Raw genomic sequence first — 15775 nt, 5'->3', positions numbered from 1 at the left:
TGGGCTTGGGCTGGACCTGGGCTGTGTGCCGGAGGAGGGTGGGAGTAGTGGGTGGTAGGGTTGTTTTAGTAGGAACGGTAGTTTGTACGGTAGTTGGTAGGAAGGGTAGTTGATGGTTGTTAGTAGGAAGGGTGGGAAATGCCGTTGAGATATGCTCTGGTGGCAGGGAGCGATAGCTGTAAAAAAAAATTCCGTTGGAACGAAAATCGGGTGAAAAATTAGTTTCTATGGTGGTTAACGTCGGTGGGGGGCAGGGCCAGTAAGAAGCCAATAGAACTCACTCACTGTAACTTTCTGACACAGTAATTTCTGTCTCACTGACGCTCTCTCTTCTCTCTATGTGAGTGTCTGTAGCACTTGCTTGCTTTTTTAGTTACTGGGCAAAGGTCTAATTAATAGTGGTCCAAGCAAGGGGCTATGTGGAATGTACAACTTAACGACGGCAATTATCAGGAAAATCGTCGATGGCGTCAAATATACTCAACTTATGCTGTTCTAGTGTCCTCCACCTCTAGTACTCCTATTGGTGGTGTGAGATGAAGAAAAGTTAAGCCTCCGGATTTGAACCCGGTATGTGCAAAGTGCCTTAAAAATCCTAGACAAATCCAGGCTATAACTATCTATAAATAGTAACCGGTTTAGTACTATGGCCTTCTGTAGAATCGTTTATACTTGGTACGCCAATAGCACGGCACGCAGCGTATAAGCTAGATTTTAGTTCTGTCTCAAAGGGTAATGTTTATCCTCTGGTGCAGCTGCTGGTCCTCCTATTTGCCAAATACACCAATGCAGCGAATCGGGAAGTAGATAGGAGCGATCCTGACGTAAGGTAAGCGTATACGACGTAACAGGGTGAGTGAAACTGTTACAGAGGTGGTGCCTGAGTTCACTAATATTTTAGCTTGAAGTTTGTTCTTTGTTATCTTTTCTTGTTGGGGCCTTTGGCTATTGGTCAATTGGCTAAAACCTATTGTCAACGGTCTTTTCTTTAATTCTTATTAAATGTAGAAGTGATTCAGAGGCTACGATTTACAGAAAAAGAAGAAACAAACACAGCAGATTCCAGACAGAGAATTAGATCTATGTATATACTCGATTACTCTCCCTTTATCTCCTTTTCTGTAGTCTTTCATTCATGATGCCACGATTTCATTTTTGACATCTCCAATGGCTGTGAAACTCTGGGGGGTGCTTGAACTCTATTGGATCAAGAACCGAAATTTCACCTTAAAAATACGTATGCATGTTATTAAGTTGTACTGACTCTAAATCAACTTTAAAGACGATTTAACAGATCCGGGCGTGTATCTGAATACGGGCCCCAAGACCCTTCAGATCGTTTGGTGCCAACTGCCTTGCGGTTCTTTCATCTTGGCCTTAGATCTTTTTTATGTAGCGCAACAATGGTAACCTACTGGCTCCGTAAATGCTCCTTTTGTTCTTCCAGTGATAGCGATATGTAACCAATTGCTGTTTCATATCCGCAATTCTCCATTGTTGCTAGCTGAAACGAGGAATGTTCGCTTAATGTTGTGTTGTGAAATTCCCTTGCATATTAAGCTCTGGCCACAAAAATGAGTCCGTATATGTTTGAGGAGAAACCTGGTTGTGGGGACGGCCAGATACCGAGGTTACTTCATGCTTGGAACACTTCATTGTGTCATGTCAATGGCAATAGGCTAGTTAAACTCTCGCCTAGAGTCCGTAAGGGTCTCGCAGTAAGTACGACTAGTTGTTGCTTTGGCGATAGCTCATAATGGCACATGTGAGACTTTGCTCGCCATACATTTCGAAGGTTATTTTTTTTACTAAATACTGGATTAACGGTGACCAAAATCATAAATAATATTGGTTGACTAAAAACTAAGTGGTTCTGTAATAATTCGAACCCGGATCTGCTAAAACATAGAAGAGCCATTGTTTGGATATTTCTTGTTATCAACGTCTTTCACATCATCATCAATGTATCTTGATATCTCTGACTCGCATTGTAAAAAAAATAACTTACTTAGAGAGAAACTAATGGATGGCCATGAATATCAAGTAAGATTCAATGGAAAAATCCTTTCCAATCTGACCTATTTTCTAATTATTACATGCTAGAGTGTACCTTGACTCGATATCTTTATCATTGTTGAAGCATTTACTTCTGGCTCCTTCTCCACCACCATCATCTTTCCTCAATTTTTCAGCATCTATCTCACATACATCACAGACCTCTCCACAGCAATAAACCCCCATTTATCTCCATCAAAATTCCTCAAATCACTAATTTTTTTTTTCTATATCTCCAAACTTACTACTCACCTCACAACCCTCCAAAGTTTACTTATTCACCCAGTCCGCTCCTCTACCCACAACATCGTTATCATCAACACCATCATCTCTCTTCCTCCAAAATCCATTTTGCAGCTATAGACTATCTGCAGGAGCATCCATCGCTTCTGAAAAAAAAAATTAAAGAAATGAAAAATGAGAAGAGCAGTGATTTTAATGGTGAATTGGAGCCAGTTTTAAGAGGATTTCAGACAGTTACTGTAGTATAAGAGCACTTTAATAATGGCCGTATTAAACTCAAACCCGGAGATTCTTCTTCGTAAAAGAAAAAATGCCGACAGAAAGAGATTGGAGAAGCAGGAACAGGCCAGAGAGAAGTTGTTGAAGGTGAAGAGCCAGAAGAAGAAACAGGCCCAGAACAAGTTTATAAGAGCCGAGACTTTGATCAGTAACCACAAGTCCAACGAGTTGGAGAGAAAGAGAATTAGGAACTTGTCTAAGAAGAACAAGAGCATTTCCAACTCATCTACGACTAACGACAATAGCGAAGACAATGAAGACACAGACTACAAGCTTTTATTCATAATCAGAGTGCCTAATCACACCAAGGGGTTGAAGATCCCAGCTAAGGCCAACAAGTTGTTGCATGTGTTGAAGTTAACCCAGGTCAACACTGGTGTTTTCATAAGGGCTAACGAACTGACTTACGCTTTATTGAACTTGATAGCTCCATATGTTATCATTGGAAAGCCAACTTTGAACTCCATTCGTAAGTTGTTCCAAAAGAGAGCATGTGTTTTAACTTACGAAGAGGATGAAGAGGGCCAGAAGACCGCTAAGGTCACTAAGTTGGATAACAATCAGTTAGTTGAAGACAAGTTCGGAGACTCTCTCGGTTTGATCTGTATTGAAGATTTGATCCACGAAATAACTAACCTTTCTGACAACTTAATAACTATAACTTCATGGTTGTTGCCATTCAAATTGAACCAGCCAGTCAACGGATGGGGTCCACAGGCCAAGTTAGCCAAGTTACTCCACTCCGAGGAGAACAAAAAGAGCATTAGTTTAAGTCAGGACTTCAAGTTGACCGAAGTCGAGGACATCGACGCCATCATTGACCAGCAGAATTAAAGAGGTGGATTTAGCATAGTTGAAGTTGAAAGAGGATTTTCGGAGTGTACGTTTTTATCATAGTATAGTATAATCTTAATAGCGAAGAGAGTACTACTTTTCTTTTTCTTACTGAATTTCGCTATATAAGAAATAGAATTTATTGCATTTAGAACTGAGATATGAATGTAGATGTATATTAAAATTATTCAAATTATACAACGACTTGTATAAACTCCCTTACTTGGAGATCTTAGCAGTTATACAAAACTACTACCACTATAGATATGATATCAAATTCTTCTACTTTGAAGACTATACATTTTTTAAATATCAAACTTAAAGAACTGAAATATACACCAATAACTAAATACAACGAATCACCTTTCTCACACTCAGACGTTCAAGGAAACAGACTCGTTGGTGATGTACTTCTCGTAAGCAGCAATGGCCTTGGCGACGTCGTTCTTGACGAACTTCTCGGTTTGCTCTGGGGCTCTTCCAACGAAGGTCTTTGGGTCCAACAACTTCTCCAAGTCGTTCCAGATTGGTTTGAAGTACTCAGTCTTCTTAACTCTTTCGATCAAGTCGTTGTCGCCACCTTCTTGTTTGACGACAGCAGAAGCTTGGTGAGACAAAACTCTGATCTCTTCATGGCAGTCTTGTCTAGATCCACCCTTCTCGACCATAGCCATGATGATGTTCTCAGTGGCCATAAATGGCAATTCAGACATAATTCTTCTTTCAATGACCTTAGGGTAGACAACCAATCCACTGGTGATGTTTTGCATGGTAGACAACAAGATGTCGACGGTTAAGAATGCTGATGGAAGAGAGATTCTTCTGATAGCAGAGTCATCCAAGGTTCTCTCGAACCATTGCACAGAAGCAGTTTGGATGGCATCGCTCAACAAGCCACCCAAGTGTCTAGACAAGGAACACACTCTCTCACATCTCATTGGGTTTCTCTTGTAAGCCATAGCGGAAGAACCGATTTGGGACTTCTCGAATGGCTCTTCAACCTCCTTCAAGTTAGCCAACAATCTGACGTCAGTAGCAAACTTGTGAGCAGTGGCTCCAAAAGAAGCCAATGGAGACAAGACATCAATATCGATCTTTCTGGAGTAAGTTTGACCGGTGACTGGGTAGACATGGTCAAAACCCAATAATTCAACGACTCTCTTGTCCAACTTCTCGACCTTGTCGTGGTCACCGTGGAACAAAGACAAGAAAGAACCTTGGGTACCGGTGGTTCCCTTAACACCTCTTAAACCAATGTCGTTTCTGGCTCTCTCGAAGTTTCTCAAATCCCACAACAACTCTTGGATCCACAAAGTGGCTCTTTTACCGACAGTGGTCAATTGGGCTGGTTGGAAATGGGTCCATCCCAAAACTGGCAAGTCCTTGTACTCGAGAGCAAATTGACTCAATCTGTTGATGACATTGACCAACTTTGGAATAATGATATCATAAGCATCTCTGAGGAAGATCAAATCAGCATTGTCTGTGACGAAACACGAGGTAGCACCCAAATGGATGATACCGGCAGCTTCTGGACAAGTCTTTCCGAAAACGTGAACGTGAGCCATAACATCGTGTCTAACGATAGCCTCTTCCTTGGAAGCAGCCTCGATCTCCTCGTCGGTGATCTCCAAGTGCTCTTTCATCTGGGCGATGGCCTCGTCGGAAATGACAGATAACCCGGTTTCCTTCTCGGCAATGGCCAAGTTGTACCACAACTTTCTCCAGGTGGAAAATCTGTTTCTCAAGGAGAAGATCTTGGACATCTCCTCGGAGGCATATCTGGAAGATAATGGAGTAGCGTACTTGTCGTTAGCGGAGGACATTGTTGAATCTGGTCGGTTAGCTGTTGAAGTTAAGGGTTTCGGAATGCTGTCGAAGACGATGACTTTCGACGTCTTTTCAGGAGGAATTGAGTCTCAACGGTTGAACTTACGAAAAAGATAACTGACTTTTTAGTAGTTTCGCTGTGCTGTGGACGTAGCTAAGAAAATCCTGGTGGGCTTTATATGGTTAAAACTGCTGTACAAAGGACTTCTCCATCTAGTTCCTATACTAGTAACCTGATATTAAGTAATTTGATGAGGACCGGTTTTGACTCCGGCCGCGAAGAGTGCGATCTGAAAAATTCGGAACTGGAGATTTTCTGACTCCGGCGTGGATGTGCGATGAGAGAAGAGATAGATGAAGTGGATGGGTGGTAGAGTAGTTAGTAAGTAGTAGTAGTCAGTAAGTAGTGGTTTGTAATTGGTAGTAAGTAGTGGTTAGTAATTGGTAGTTAGTAATAGTGAACATTGGATGGTGGTGGGAGGTAGTGGGTGGAGGTTGGGACTTGTCGAAATGGGATGTCTTTGTCTTGTGAAATAAGCATTAAACCGAGAAAAATATAGTGTGTCCCAAACTGTCCCATCGTGTGTCCCATATAGTGGTAGTATCTTCATGCATGCTATTCCCTTTTTCTATGGCTATAGCTAATTCTAGTCCTAATACTAAATTGTGTTGCTAATGTAGCTTCAGGTATACTGTATGTACCTCTTGCCTGTGTTTGTTAGTAGATTCTAAATGGTGTAATGCTCTATGTAGGCTGTTGTCTAAATTTGGCAAGAATGTGGAGTAAACCATTCAACTTGAAAAGTGTAGCGTGATTCGCATATGGCTAAGTATGTAATAAGGTTGCAGTTCTTGAAATGAAATGAATGATGTCATAAGGTGAATATGGTCTATACACTTTGCAGAATAGTAAAGCGAAAGTTGCTACAGGAGCTACCTCTGTTCTTTGTAATTACTCACCTTGAACATTTGTACATTGACCGTATATTTGATGCTCTTGATGTACCAAGAGTTCCTGTTCCTGTCTAGCTCGCATATTAAGAGAGTTATATTCATCGATTACTTACTGTTCTAGCAATCAGCGACGTCCATTCCGCTATTGTCCAACTCAGTCAATTGAATGTCATTCCCCTCAAAGATCAGCGGTCGAGTTTCTGCTGCAACTTAAGCATAACTAGAAATCACCAGCTTGCGGCATAAACATAATGAAAGGCTGATCCCGGAAGGTTTCATCCGGGATTGGGTGTCGAACAGCTCATTCTGTGCCTATGTTACTCCAGTCCATCTCTCCGTGTGAAGGGGATTCCGTGCATTTGTATCGTTTCCAGAAGCCAATCAAACTCTTTACCTAATTAAGCAGTTTCTGAAAAGGCAATTCATGGTTCATATTGCATTCTCTGGTGCTTTTTGTTTGGAGGCGACGATATTATGGCATGGGCATTGTAAGCCAATACTTCTCGTGCATTGGATTTAACAGCTTATGTATGAAAGCCTTGTCTATTGGTATATTCTCTGACTATATGAATGTGACAATTGCTTAGTCCTTTCAACCAATAATTAATTTTTTACATCACAAAATGTATTCCATCGTTAGTCTACCACTATCTCTCCCTTTGTAACATTAGGATCCACGTCTTCGTCTTCATCTTCTTCCTCTGGTTGGTCTTCTCTTTCCACGCCTTCTCCGTCCTCTTCGGCCAATTCTGCGTTATCCTGTTCCATGAATAATGTGTAAACGGCTCCTTTGAACAAGGTGTGAATTAATCCGATTTTCATCTCGAGATTTCTTAAGTTGTCCAACAAGAGATGTCCTATTCCGGCGGTTTGTGCTGATTTCCAATCTTCTGTTTCGTCATCCTCTTCTTCAGCCGACAATGGGATTGATTTCAGGGTCAACTTACTGATTTCCCTGTTCAACGTCAACAACTGGCTATTTAAGAACTGGTATTGCGTTAGAATCTGACTTTCCAATGGTGAAAGCAACGCCGATTTGGAGTAGTCAATGCTGGATAGATCTTTGGTCAGCATGATGTTTGATATCAACTTGAAAGTTCCTGGTAATCGTAAGATCCAGTAAGTCCAGTATTTTTCTAAATAAAATATACAAATTGTATCAAACAATTTCTACAGTTACAGATATTCAATTAAAGGGCCTTATACATGGATATACTACTAGAACTACTACTTTCTCTTACTAAAGAAGTGAATACGAACTGTCGTAGATGGTGTATAAAAGACGTTTGTTTACTATTGTTGGAGATATTGGGCTCTGGGACACGACCTGCTGCAAAAAAATGGGAGGACGTGTATGGAGGGGGGACGGTGATTGGAGAAGGAGAGCGGGAAAGGAGTGGGAAAAGTAGAATTGGTGGTAGTCGGGACGAAATAAGCTATATGTGTTCGTTACTGTTGATTTTTTGATATCTATTAGTATTTAAATCGGAGAAATTATTGCTCTTCTGGCGAAGGCACAGTGAGAACTTTGCAGCCATTGGACTATGAGATTTCAATGCATACAATGTATTGTAATTGTCATCGAGGTATGCTTTCTCTTCCATAAGTGCCAGGTGGATGCTGTGGTACAGTTCAATGTTAGTCGCTCTCGATTCGAGGTATCTTAGCGTTAGGAGATAACTTTTCTAGCTCTCTTTTGGTAGACCAACAGATAATATAAAGATGGCCATTGCCCGATATTTTCTGAGATTCATAAGTCGGGCTGAGACTGTATCGATAGCTGCCCAGTCGTTCAAATCAATCATATTGTATGGCTCCACAAGGCCATTGTTTGACTTTTTTGCAGCTCTTGATGGTAATTTTTCAGTGGCTAGATGCGCTCAATGACTCAAAAATAGACATCAATCCCAGTAACATCCATATAACTGTGTACAAACATAAGCAGCGAGATTTTACTCCACAGAGACTATAGAAATATGTATATTTATAGATACAATTCGGGACAAACGAAAGACTTCTAAATTCAGCACTTTTCCCACTAAATAATGTGAAGTCAGACGGGAAGTGTTGCGAGCCACATATAGTAGTACGTATAACATATACTACTACATATCATGTATACTACCCAATCACATATACTACTAAATATCACATATACTACACTTACACACTATACACTGTACAATGTACACTATACACCATGTACACAAATACAGTGTTTTCACTTATTATTCAAACTTAGGACCAGAATTGATTCAACCTACATAAACTTCACAGTACTCTTAAAGCAAATTAGTATTGAGAACAACATATTGTAGGTTTGAAAAATTCTTGTGATTTATGAACCAATTCGAGCTGCAAGTTTGAATTAAAATTGATTTCACTGTACACTATACAAAATATTCACCATACAAAATATACACCACTCAAATATGCACGACTTCTATCGCAACCTTGCCAAATAATTAGAGACCCTAGCTAAGACATAAGAACATAATTTCTACCTTTCAAACAGCAACATTTACCACACTCTACCACTCCACCACTCGCCGCTCAAGTAACTCCTCAAATCTGTTCCTTCCTTCCAATACATGGACTCACCACCCCTACTTCCATAACATAAAATAACATATCGTGCAATCATCACGTGATGCACTTGGATGTCATTTTCCCGTCAGACACAAAAAATACCACTGAAACTGCTCTCCTGCAGACTGCCCATTTCATCTTCTATTCCCAAAACCATTTAACCAAATGAACAGGAACAAGATACTGTTTTCAGGGCCATTGGCAACAGTTTTTGCTATTCAAAGTCACAGGTCTCTGCTCATACCATCAATTGACTTGCCCAGAACATGTCGTCTGCTTCTAACGGGTCAAATACCGCCGTACAACAGGAACCGGCCGTGGAAAATCCCGCAGCACCAGCCTCTGCTGTGCCTGCTAACGGACCTCCCAGCGAGAACCTTGCTGCCGCCACGAAACAAGTCAAGAAGAGAAAGCTCGTAAAAAAGGCCCCACAATCCAGTAAATTGAAATTCCAGGTCTGGCTCGGAGGACACCTCGCTACCATTGCTTTCGGATCCATTTCGTTCATATTCCAGATCTTATGGTTGCCAAACTGGTATTACATTAACAGTATTGCCTACAGATTGTCCCTCTTGGGTGCCATTGCAGCATTGACAGCTACTTTCAGTCACAAGTTCGGTCTCCACTTCCTTCCTTCTGCATCCACCTTGGTTTCCCACCAGAATTTCCAATATCTCATCTTAGCCAACATTTGGTTGTTCACCTTCAAGTCCATTTTCAAGATCATCCCATTTTTCTTGATTGCCATTTTGCATATTGCCAAACACCAGAAGATTGAAATTATCACCAAGGAATCTGAGTTTTTGGCATCTATTATTGCTTACGATGAGTTGATTTTGATCGTCTATTTGTTATTGAGAACTCTCTTTTTCAGAGGATCCTCCGGTTACCAATTGACTGCGTTCTTAACTTTCTACTGGGTTAGAATTTTATACAACAAGGAGACTCAGACATTGTTCGTAGCCATTGTTGAGAGATTAGATGGAAAAATCAGTAAGGTTGAGAATCCTAAAGTCAAGCATTACTGGGAGAAGACAAAGTTGTTTGTGGAGGCCAAGAGACATGCCGAGGAGGAATAAAGAGGAAGAATACTACTAATGGAGAATTACAGCTAGGTCGCCATATTATTGTGTGTATCTTGTTAAACTATCTATTTGAAACTTCTTCAGCCATTCAAGTGTTCATGTGAATGTTAATGTTGTCTTTGCAACCCCTTTCTCACCTGTTAAATATTTTCATCAATGTTATCTAATCTACTCCAAGTAAAAGACCGATAGCACATATTATCCAGTTCAATTTACTTTTATCTTTATCTATATCTTTGTTTTAGGTCATTTTTCATACCTTTCTTAAATCTTTTTATTGTTTTATTAGAATTATCTTTACCATTTTGAATATCATTCTTTGTAGACGACACACAATTTACGTATTTTAATCGTTTTTTTTACAGAAACTTTAATGGGCCAGTGCACCATGGAATCGTACCCTCTTGACAATCTCTAACTCGAACTTTAACAACTCTAACCCCTATTAAAGATGGTTAATCATCTCGTAATCACTGGATATATATATCCACCTGCATATACTCCTAATTCGACATTATCACGTGATCCGAACCCCCATTTTCACATCATCCTAAAAGCATCAAATAACATGGATAAAATGCCATTCAAAATCCCATTTCCATATATAACCAGTCTCTATAACCTTTTTCATCCATTTTCCAACATCCCAGCTCAATTCTCATCATTTTTAAATACCCCTTAATCTACTGACCTTGATGACCTGCATATAGTAAAGTCCTTGTTCCCCTCCAAAATAATCAGGATTTTGAAAATCGCTGGAAATGTCAACGGTTCTTCTTGTTATCAACGCCATTGACAGTTTATTATCGGTAGAGTCGACTCCTGGTAACGTCATAGAGTGTTATTTCATCAACTGTTTTCATTTGGTGGAAAAAAATCGAATTTGTTTGGCTTCTTTTAGTGTTTAAACTGATCTATATTGTGGAAGGTATAGCCCTGTCTGTTCAAAAGATTAATATTACGTGATAAGTGTATTCAAGTCTTAATTGTTTTGATAAACAACAATTGCTTTCATAATCTTCAATTGTCTAGGTCTCAACTTATTCTTGTAGCGAAATGTCTTCTCCAATTGTCTATCAACTTGGAAACTTGCCTATCAAGGACCATGTATTCTCACCAGATCACTCTCTTCTTGCAGTGACCAAGGATAACACGGTTGAAATTTACCAGGTCAACCAATCGAATCTTGGGGTGAAGCCTAAGCTTTTCACCACCTTGGCTGGCCACGATAAAACCGTGACTTCCGTGGACATCTCGTTCGATGGAACCAGAATTCTTACTTGTTCACAGGATAGAAACGCTTTGGTTTGGGAATACGACTCCGCCGCAGGCGAGTACAAACCTACTTTAGTGTTGTTGAGAATTAGCAGAGCTGCTACTGTTTGTAAGTGGTCTCCCGATGGACAGAAGTTCGCCGTTGGTTCGTCGGACAGAATCATCGCAGTTTGTTATTATGAACAAGAAAACAATTGGTGGGTTTCGAAGCATTTAAAGAAGCCATTGAAGTCAACCATCACCAGTTTGTCGTGGCACCATAATGGTGTCTTGTTAGCCAGTGGCTCCACCGACGGTCACGTTAGAGTATTCTCTGCTTTCATCAAGGGATTGGATGAAAAGCCAGAACCTACACCATGGGGTAGTAAGTTGCCATTCCAGACTTTGTGTGGCGATTTCATCAACGAGACAGGTGCTTGGATCCACGATGTGGCTTTCAGCCCAGACGGAAACTCGTTAGCATTTGTCTCCCATGACTCCTCTGTTGGTATTATCTACCCAGATGGTGAGGGTTTACCACCAAGGTCCATTATTAACGTCAAGACAAACTACCTTCCTTTCAAGACGTTGGTTTACTTGACGAACAACAAGATCGTAGTTGGTGGTCATAATTGTAACTTGATTGTTTTCGAAGGTGATGAGAATGATTGGAAGGAGACTCGTGTTATCGAGTCTCAAAAAGACTTGACCAAGGAAACCCCAGCTGCGGGTGATGATGACGAAGAGGAAATCTCATCTCATCAAGCTTTGAACATGTTCAAGCAAATGGACTTGAAGGGTAGATTGAACAAGCCTTCCCCAGGAGGAAACGGCAAGGTTTTGAGTACTACTCACCAGAACACCATTGCTAGCATTAGAGAGTTTTCCGGCAACCAGGTCTCTACTTCTGGTATTGACGGAAAGATTGTTATTTTCCGTGTCTAAATGATATTGATAGAAGATTCGTAATTTTTGAAAAAGAATAAATGATTATATGAAAATACTGACAATTGTAGGCAATGCTAGTGGTATGTTCCCACTATGTATATATATATAATGATGAGAGGACTACTGTTGGTATACAAATTACATCATCCAATGTGGTGGAGATCGTCTATTCTTATTTCTATTTAGATATACCGACAAGTCAATTGTCTCATTTAATGTTCACTTAATTTCTGTTAGTATGATTTTCATATCGATTAAAATTATTACTCGAACACCACGTAATTGCAAAGTAGATATCAGCGAAGTTTTTGGTATAATTTATTATCTTCAGGTTATTTTGGTTCAGAAGCAGAACTGAAATTTAAGTTTCATCCTTCTAATTTGCAATGCCGTGGCTATTTGGAGTGAAAGAACTTACCTGTTCACGTATTTGTACCTCATATAACACAATACGGTCCGAATCAACAGTCGAATGTCAACAGCTGTAATAAAGTTAGTAATTGCTTTTCTGCACACTTTCCTTCAATCGTTCATTTCTAGTCAGATGGTGATGCATGTTGTATCCATGGCTCAGGGTTCACCGGATTGAATGTTGTGTAACAATCATCATACAAAATTCACGAAAAAGCTTAAAGATAGTAGGTAAACTTACTTTTACAACTGCTGGTAAATTTCACTCGGGTTTGGCCTCTTTCGAACCATAACCAAGAGTTTTACCTTCACTAGACTAATCAATTCAGAAGGTACCATGGCATAGATAATACTGCGATGGGGGCCACAAAGATAGGTCAATAAACAGAATTTTCAAACATTATATACTGAAATAAACGCTTGAAAACACTTAATGACTTCGTTGAGAGTATATCAGACACTTCAACACACCTCTTTAACAATCAGACGAAGGCTTGAAAGCAATGAGTAAGAGTGGAAAATTAATATTTTTATACTGAAAAATTTTTCGGTATTCGAAATTTTTGGTGAGGTGTCCGGGTAATCCCATTTCTATTAGGGTGGGCTTATATAAGAAGGATGGTATGATTGGGATAGTTGACTCCATGGGTACGGGGAAACCTAATATTGTTTGCTACTGTGGTAGATAAACCAATATTTTGTTTCCTAGTAAAAAACTTTTATTTTGTAAAATTCTTTAATTAAGCATTATTCTATGATATTTCGTTGTTTCGGTAGGAATTAAACTGGCTGCGAAAACAGTTCCTATAACTTTCAAGAGGATGATTTTTCTATATACAAATTTTTGATGTTGTGGTTTCTATAAGGTCTATTATTCTATGGTGATATTATGCTATGACGTCCCTACGTCTTCTCGTGGCTCTTATCAAAGCAACTCGTGAACACCCGCGAGAATGGAACTGCCACTCCAGTAAAGTCTCCCAGGTCAGAGTCTTCAGAGGTGCCCAATAAGTGGTCTCTTGCCTTGATGTATCCACGCAAAAGAAGCAAGGAAGCAGCACAAGCTAGGAATGCACATCCCGCAAAAATAGAACAATCAACATATTGGGTTGGGTCGACAAAACCACCTCCGCCTCTCTTCAACTTGACACCTATAACAGGGGAGAAGATACCGGCAACTCCCATAATCATCCACACCATACTGAAAGCAACATTCATTTTCTTCAACCCGAATGTTCTGGCGATGACTGGCGCAATCATACCATAGATAGAACCCATCGTGGCACCCATTATAAGAGCAAATACTATCACTGTAGCAAAATTTCTTGCAGGAATCCACATGGCTAAACAGAAGATACCAGAAATCGTATATGCAACCATGGAGACAGTAGCTCCACCAAATTTATCTGATAATAAACCAACGATTGGTCTTCCACAACATGAGCCTAATTGAACCATGGCTGAAACAATGGATCCTTGGTGTTCTGAGTAACCCAAGGACGTGGTAAATTGATCCAATGTATATAAAACAATGACGTAGCCAAACATACAAGTCACGACAAAAAATGAAAGTAGCCAAAATGCTGCTGTTTTAAGCACTTGCTTGTCGTAGAACGTGAAATCGATCTTATGCGTAGATTTAGTTCTTACCAAGGAAATGGCAATCCAAGAGATACCAAAACCAATGATACTTTGTGTACGAAGAGCCCAGAATACACCACGGCTGTCCACTACACGTTGCATGCCTAAGTTGAAGCAGATACCTCCCACTCCAGATCCTGCTGTAGCAAGACCACCAGCTAGCACTCTTTTCTTCTTGAAATATTGAGGAAGAAGTGTTGTTGCTGGAATACTGACTATGGCCAACCCAAAACTTTGCATAAGCCCTTGGGTCAAATATAATTCCCATAATTTCCTTGACCAACTTGCCAACATCAAGCCTGTGAATTGAAGGCAGTTCCCGAAGATCAACATTGGTATCGTTCCGACTTTTCCTTGGAGGAAGTTGATCGCAGGAGCGCAGAATAAACCTACTCCAAATGCTATACCACCTATGTAACTGTAGTCCATTTTGGAAGCTTCAGGGAAGGTATCGTGGTTCAAGTAGTATGAGAAATAAATAGCAAATCCGGAGTTCATACCCCAGGTGCTAAAGTTGAGTAGGAAACTTGCAAAGCAGATGACCCACGCATAACCTCGGTCGATATTCTTGTCTTCGGCATTTAGCTGCTGTTTTTCCATGTCTATGGGTGTCTTTTCATTTATGTTGTCATTTTCTAGCTCATTTTCTATAGAAGTGGTGGGTTTCATGCTATTGAAAAGCTTGTTCAGCCTTTCCGTAGCAATGATCGGATTAGACATCGAGGTCTCCGAGCGGGCTGTTTCTGATGAGTTATGCAGTGTGGCCATTACAGAAATCTACACTATGTACAAGTTTTTCGCTGCCCAGTTAAGTTTTACCAACAGCTGTCAATCTAAGACTTCTATTGTCACTTTTCACTTAGCGACGGCAGAACACCTCTTCCCATCTCTCTCTCCATCTGTCAAAAAATGAAGATTATGCATATTATTTATACATATTTTCTATTTGACGTTTCTCCGGTACAAAGGCCCGTTTACTCGGAACGAAAGTTCGGAAAAGCCTTTTTGCGCTCGGCAGTTTTTTCCGCATTGAGGTCGCGTGGAGGAGTCCAGCCGCAGAGTGTGTTAACAATACTAATGGTGTACGATTACTCATCACGAAGGTGACGGTTCGGAGACGGGTTTTGGTGGTTAATTGAAGTTTCTTGGGAAGGCGATGTTTGATTGTAGAGTGGAGGAAGTCCCGAAGTCGCAAGAATTGAAAGAAGTAGAAACAAGTAGAAACAATATAATATGTCGGCAGCCGCGTTACTGCCGAGAATCTGAATATGCTGCCCTGGTGAATGTGTGGTGGTTTGTCCTGAACAGTATCGTCTGAGTCCTATTCAAATTTGCATCATCCACTACCAGAAAAGGACAATATCACTGAGTCATGGATTTTGCAACTTCTGTGCCCTTGCAGTTGGTGCATTTTCAGAGAATTTTCACACCTCATAATCGACTTCAGACTTTGAGATCGTTTCTAGAGAAACGAGACCAATGCGAACAGAGGTTAACAGCTTGTATTTTCAAGCACATTGCCTTCCAATGTCTGTTCAAACACTTAAACCAGTTGTATTCATGTTCCATCATTACTTCGTTACTGTGGTGACTCAAATTTTTCACGCTTGACTCAATTTCATGTACTCCTGTGCCATTTTCAGCCATGCAGT

The 15775-nt window shown here is 40.3% G+C and overlaps 6 protein-coding genes across 6 annotated transcripts; 3 read left to right on the top strand and 3 right to left on the bottom strand. All coding sequences in view use genetic code 12, as the record gives it.

Annotated features, from left to right (window-relative positions):
- The first annotated feature begins 2419 nt into the window (after window positions 1–2419).
- Window positions 2420–3692, top strand: RPL7 (Rpl7p). The gene has a single exon (XM_064920178.1). The coding sequence runs from the start codon at window positions 2560–2562 to the stop codon at window positions 3409–3411; it is 852 nt and encodes a 283-aa protein (XP_064774511.1). The 5' UTR covers window positions 2420–2559; the 3' UTR covers window positions 3412–3692.
- ADE13 (adenylosuccinase) lies at window positions 3599–5456 on the bottom strand. Its single transcript, XM_064920177.1, has one exon. The coding sequence runs from the start codon at window positions 5235–5237 to the stop codon at window positions 3786–3788; it is 1452 nt and encodes a 483-aa protein (XP_064774510.1). The 5' UTR covers window positions 5238–5456; the 3' UTR covers window positions 3599–3785.
- Window positions 5457–6831: 1375 nt separating this feature from the next.
- DAD3 (Dad3p) lies at window positions 6832–7269 on the bottom strand (the record flags this gene model as incomplete). Its single annotated transcript, XM_064918379.1, has 1 exon — window positions 6832–7269. The coding sequence occupies one exon, from the start codon at window positions 7267–7269 to the stop codon at window positions 6832–6834; it is 438 nt and encodes a 145-aa protein (XP_064774509.1).
- Window positions 7270–8566: 1297 nt separating this feature from the next.
- RJT20DRAFT_44567 (uncharacterized protein) lies at window positions 8567–10091 on the top strand. The gene has a single exon (XM_064920176.1). The coding sequence runs from the start codon at window positions 9051–9053 to the stop codon at window positions 9861–9863; it is 813 nt and encodes a 270-aa protein (XP_064774508.1). The 5' UTR covers window positions 8567–9050; the 3' UTR covers window positions 9864–10091.
- An 834-nt stretch (window positions 10092–10925) lies between these two features.
- On the top strand, window positions 10926–12068 carry ARC40 (Arc40p; the record flags this gene model as incomplete). Its single annotated transcript, XM_064920815.1, has 1 exon — window positions 10926–12068. The coding sequence occupies one exon, from the start codon at window positions 10926–10928 to the stop codon at window positions 12066–12068; it is 1143 nt and encodes a 380-aa protein (XP_064774507.1).
- A 1210-nt stretch (window positions 12069–13278) lies between these two features.
- On the bottom strand, window positions 13279–15085 carry RJT20DRAFT_44562 (uncharacterized protein). The gene has a single exon (XM_064920175.1). It carries the CDS (start codon window positions 14889–14891, stop codon window positions 13386–13388), a length of 1506 nt encoding a protein of 501 aa, XP_064774506.1. The 5' UTR covers window positions 14892–15085; the 3' UTR covers window positions 13279–13385.
- Window positions 15086–15775: the final 690 nt, after the last annotated feature.

This window comes from Scheffersomyces xylosifermentans, assembly GCF_036884685.1.
Source record: "Scheffersomyces xylosifermentans strain CBS 12540 chromosome Unknown RJT20scaffold_4, whole genome shotgun sequence".
Classification (NCBI taxonomy): Eukaryota; Fungi; Ascomycota; class Pichiomycetes; order Serinales; family Debaryomycetaceae; genus Scheffersomyces; species Scheffersomyces xylosifermentans.
Note: the sequence above shows the minus strand (reverse complement) of the source record. Positions and strands in the feature narration are given on the sequence as shown.